The sequence below is a fragment of the Hyaena hyaena genome, unplaced genomic scaffold, assembly GCF_003009895.1.
Source record: "Hyaena hyaena isolate Hyena2069 unplaced genomic scaffold, ASM300989v1 scaffold_69, whole genome shotgun sequence".
In the NCBI taxonomy this organism is placed as follows: Eukaryota; Metazoa; Chordata; class Mammalia; order Carnivora; family Hyaenidae; genus Hyaena; species Hyaena hyaena.
Window position 1 is genome coordinate 240,202 of NW_024080702.1, and position 5,149 is coordinate 245,350.

Below are 5,149 nucleotides of genomic sequence, written 5' to 3' on the forward strand. Positions count from 1 at the left end.
GCCCCGCCCCTGGCCCCCTCCCCTGGCCCCGCCCTGGCCTCCTCCCTCCCCGGGCCCCGCCCCTGACCCCCTCCCCTTCCTCACCTGGCCCCGCCCTGGCCCCCTCCCTCACCTGGCTCCCCCGCGGGCCTCTTCCCTCCACCCAGCCCACCCAGCCCACGCCGCCCGCGCGTCCGCGCACTCACGGCCGCAGGCCTTGCGGTTGCACAGGCGGCCCTCCTCCAGCACCCCCTCGCAGCCGCCGCCCTCGGTGCCGGGAGCCGGCAGGCAGGTGCGCGTCCGCGTCTGTAGGCCTCCCCCGCAGTCCCGCGTGCACTCGCCCCAAAGGGACCACAGCTTCCAGCCACCTGGGAGGAATCGGAGGGCGAGGGTCAGGGCCTCTGTTTCAGGGAGCGGCCTCCGGGAGTGTCTCCTGGGCGGGTGGAGTCTCCCCTCCCCCCGGCACAGGAGACCTGCGGGTATGAAGGCACGGGCCGGCCTGTGGAGGGCATTTGGGGAGGCGAGTGCGGGCCTGGACAGGCCGTCGTGGGCCTGTGAAGCCGAGGGGGGCAGGGATAGGGAGGGGCAGAGGGAAATGGGGGCCTGCTGACCCTCTGGGGTGCCAGGCTTCTGCCCTCCAGCTCTGTGTACAGGTACCTGTGCCCGGGTCTCTACGGGCTTTGAACCCAGGTCCCCAGTGTAGGGGCTGGACACAGAGCTGGAGCCGCGGGGTGTCTGAAGAATGAACGTGAAAGAACGAATGAATGACACCCCCGCCCACCCCAGTGGCTGCCTTATAAGCTCCTGGTGATATGCCCTAGGGCAGAGGGGGCCTCCTTCCTGGACACAAACCCTCAAGCCCTGTAGGATCCTACCCCTGGTGGCCAGTCCAGTGTTCCCTGAGTCCCCCACTCCTTGGCCATGACCTGTGTGCTTTTTCCCTCACCCCCCGTAGGGACACCAGAGGACACCAAGGTCCCATAGCTGGTGGCCGCACTGGGACAAGCTGCCCCCAGACCTGACTGAGCTGGCTCCTGGCTGCTGGGGGAGCCTGGGGACAAAGGCATCCGTGTCACCCCCGCCGCCCCCCGCTCTGACCCCAGCCACTGCCTTTCAGCTCCTGTCATGAGTCTCCTTCATCTTGGTCCCGTCCCCCACAGAAACCAGGACTTCATATCCCTGCAGTGCTGAGTCTCCTGGTGGCCCCAGGGCACTAAGGGGACTAGGCAGGACAGCCTCCAAGTACTGGGGGCCCCTGAGGGGCAGGCGGAGTGCGGGGGCTGCCTTGATGGGCTGAGGAGGGGGCTGCTTCTGTCCAGAGGCCACGCTCAAGGGGCCCAGACGCCCCCACTGCACTGGACTCTGGCCGCCACGGCCCCTTTTGCCCTCAGGGGTGCCAGGGCCCCCCCACTCTCAGCAAAGTGGGGTCAGAGCACGCTCAATGAGGGTGAGCAGCTTCCCCAGGCACCTGCTATGGGCGGGGCACCCTGGCCTCACACCCACTTACAAGGTGGCGGGAGAGGGGCCCAGAGTCCAGCACTCAGGACCCTGGGCTCAGGCTGGGCTGCTCCCCATGCTGCCTGCTTGCCTGAGGCTGGAGCGGGCAGGCGGGCTGGCCAAGGGCAGGTCACACGTGGCCTGTCAGAAGGGCCCCGGGTGCCTCTTGGAGTCAGGTTTTCATCTGTGGCTTGGGGGAGCAGGCCCCACCACGTGGGGAGAGAATGAGGCCTGCGGGAGACCCCGGAGGGTGGGCTCCAGAACAGGGGCTCAGGGTGAGGCTGGGGTGGAAAGACCAGGTTTACGGGGTGGCCCCACCACCTACTGGCCATGGGATGGTCAAGTCCATCCCGCCCTGGCCTCATGCATCTCCTCTGAGGATGGTGGGGGGCTACTTCCCAGAACTGAGCGTGTGAAGATAAATGGCCAACAAAGGGCTCGGAGCGGGAGGATGTGGGCAGTCACTCGGGTCAGAGTTGAGTGGCTTCTCGAACCCACTTTGATTTGTAGCAAATTTGTCAGGTGCCAATCTGTTCTGTAGACGGCTGCTTTTAAGCTGCCGGCCCCTCATTGTGTGGAACCGACCAGCAGGGGGAGCCAGGGGCAAAGGCACGGGAGGCACAGGCCTGAGGGCGCCACCTCCCCCTGGGCCCAGAGAGGCAGCTCGAGTGGGCCAAAGGCACACAGCTGTGAAGCCTCTAGTCCTCCGGGGTATGCGGGCATGCCGGTGCTGGATGGAAGGGGAAGGCAGGTCAGCTAGTGCATGCAGACTCCAGGGACCAAGCCCGAGGGGCTGGCGCAGACTTTAGCCACTGCCCCTCAGCGGGTGGGCGCGGGCCCTGCTCTCTGGGGCTCATACACAGTAACGCAGGGCTCCCAGATGTGCTGTGGGGGCCTGGAAGGTGCTTGCCAGGGCCACACAGTGGGTGCAGGGCTGAGTTTTTCGTGGTTCCTCGCCCTACGGGGCAGCCCCTCCCTGGGTCTGGGACAGATGCCCTCACTGGCCACTGAATTCCCACAAAGGACACCTCGTGGGTCCCATTGTTCATATGCCGAAACCAAGGCCCAGAGGAAGTGAAGAGGTCCCCCAGCGAGGAAGAGACAAAATGGTAATGGGTCAGGCTGCTGGACCCTCCAGGATGGGTGGCTCCTCTCCCCAGCCGCTGTGGCCAGCTTCCCCAGGGCACCTCCGGGGCAGAGGAACCCTGCCCCCGCCCCCCCTGCCCCGTGGGCCCTGTCTATGACAGGTGCCTCCGCACAAGAAGCCTTGAATCCCAGCCCGCCCCAGAGGCAACTTTCAGCCCATTTACAGTGGAGGAAAGAGGCTCACAGAGGGTTGGTCTGGGCAGCCCGGGGCCAGGGCGAAGCCACTGCCCTGAGGGTCTGCCCAGAGGGAGCCTGCACCCGGGGAGGTGGGCAGAGCCAGGGTCTCAAGTAAAAACAAAGGGTGCTGCCTCAATGCCGCTTCCTCTCACGCTGCAAATCTGCTGTGAGGACTGCAGAGATGTGGCAGCCGGGCGCCCTGGGAGAGGGTGGGGAGCCCCCAGCACGGCCTCCACGGGCACGCGGCCCACGGCAGGTGAGCGGCTCAGGCAGGACGGCAGAGGCGGCCCGGACATCTGGCCCGCACACGGGGGTCTCAGCAGCTCACGCCGCCGCCGGCAGGCAGGCGCAGACAGGGAGGCCAAGCTACCTCCCGCTGACCAGGAGAGGGGCGGGAACTGAGCCCACGATCAGCTTCCGGAAGCCCCCCTGTGCCTCCAGATGAAGGCCATGTGCCAGGACTCACCGCAAGCCCCTGCCCAAGGCTCCCGGCCTTAGTCACCTGCTGAAGCCATCCTGTCCCATGCCGCAGACCCAAAGGACCCGAGGGTGCTGGAGGTCAGGGAGCCGGGCCTGGTGATAGGTTGGGGGCGTGTCCTGGCTGTCCCTCCTGGCTGCCCCAGCCCAGCCCCCACAAGGAAGCCTGAATGACGTGGAAACTGGCAGTGGGTGGGAGAGAGAGGGTGTCCAAGCCAGGCTAATTGGAGGATGCCACTCGGTTCCCATGGCAACTGCTGCAGCGCTCAGTCTTTCAGGATAGACTCAGGCTAGGCCTCAGCTGCCACAGCACCCACTATTTCAGGGCTGGTTACCTTGGTGACCCGGGTGGTGGGGATGGGGGGAGAGGGGGTGAAGAGGAGGGGGTGCATAGGGAGAGGCTGGGGAGGCGGGTCACCAACTCAGAGGACAGACTGGCTGCAGGTCTAGCTCTGATCCTGGTCCCACACTGATTCCTGGCCCTGATCACGCACTGAGCCTTGATCCTCATGACAGATTAACTTGTGATCCTGGGCCCGGGATCCCCGATCCCCCATCACGTAGGAGACCTGGTCCCAGTCACACACTGGTCCCCAGCCTTGGCCATACCCTCACCACTAATTAATACTCAGGATAGGGGAGCTGCTATTTTGGTTGTCATTTTTATTTTTAGCGTGTGTCCCCACACACGGCTGACACTTGGTCAATGTTGAGCGAACATGTCCATGACAGGAGTCCCCCGTGCAAGGGCCCTGCAGCGCTGGATGGCCACGGGGTTCCCGGGCTGAGTGGGCTTCCAGGGGTAGCGGAGGAGTGGGCAAGGCTGGGGGGGTGGGCTGCCCCCCCAGGCGCGGAAAGAAGCCGCCATTCTTCCCCCACTCAATGCCCCTCTGTCTGAAAGCCTCATTTCCATCTCATTAAAGGATGAATGGGGCCAATTAATGGCCGCCAGGCAGCCTGGCCACCCAGGAGAGAGGGCCGGCGAGGGGGCTCCCGGCCTCCTTCCCACCCCGGTGCCCCAGCCTGGAGGCTGTGGTCTCTCCCCAGCCTCGGCTGGGGCTGGGGACGCTCCCCCAGCTGGGCCGCGCCGGCCTCCGGGTTCCCTGGGCAGGCGGGCGGCCCGTGTACTTCCCTCTCCCTCCAGCAGAGGGCTCCCCAGTCCAGCGCGTGGGATCAGCCCCTGCCAGTCCCGCCTGCAGGGCTCCCCAGGGACGCGGTGCGCAGCTCCCGGAGACCTCTGCCCCCACCAAGCTAGGGCCTATCCAGGGACACCCAGGCTCCTCCTCTCTGACCCTCGCAGGGTGTGTAGATGGGGACCGCGGGGGACAAGAGGGCTCCCTGGTGCCCTCCGCGCACGCGTCCTGACGCTTCCTGATCCTCCCCTGGGGCCCGCGACGCCCACCTTGAAGCCGGGGTGCCGGCAGCCCACGCAGCCGCCGCAGCCGCCGTCCGGCCACGCGACCCACGGGCCACGCCCCGGGCAAGGACAGGCGCGCCCGCCAGGCGCGTGCGCCGTCTCCTCTAGCCTCACGCACGCTCTAGGGCGGGTTTGTCTCGGCCCCATTTCACAGGGAGAAAACTGAGGCTGGCCCAGGCGGCTGGCTTGGCCGCACGCACCTGCAGGGTTATAAGCTTTCTCGATGCTTCTCTTCGTCAGTCAGTCAGATGTTCCCTGTCCCCGGAAGGTGTCCTGTGAAAAGCCTGGTGGCCGAGCCGCACCCCAGCTCTGCCCTTTGGCGCTGGGTGACCTGGACACGGTCCTCCCCTGCGTCCGACTGACATCCCTCTCACCAGGTTTCTGGGAAGTGGGACCCAAGCAGGGACATCCCTGCAGCCTGGGCTTGGGGGTGAGGGGGGTGAGCTCCGGGGGGGG

The 5,149-nt window shown here is 66.3% G+C and overlaps 1 protein-coding gene across 1 annotated transcript in view; it reads right to left on the minus strand.

Annotated features, from left to right (window-relative positions):
* The window catches only part of ADGRB1 (adhesion G protein-coupled receptor B1), a 64,083-nt gene that overhangs the window by 53,158 nt on the left and 5,776 nt on the right, over positions 1-5,149 (minus strand). Inside the window, exon 2 of the mRNA XM_039232996.1 lies at positions 186-347. Within this exon, the coding sequence (XP_039088927.1) occupies positions 186-347 (162 nt within the window). The remainder of the gene's footprint in view (positions 1-185; positions 348-5,149) is intronic.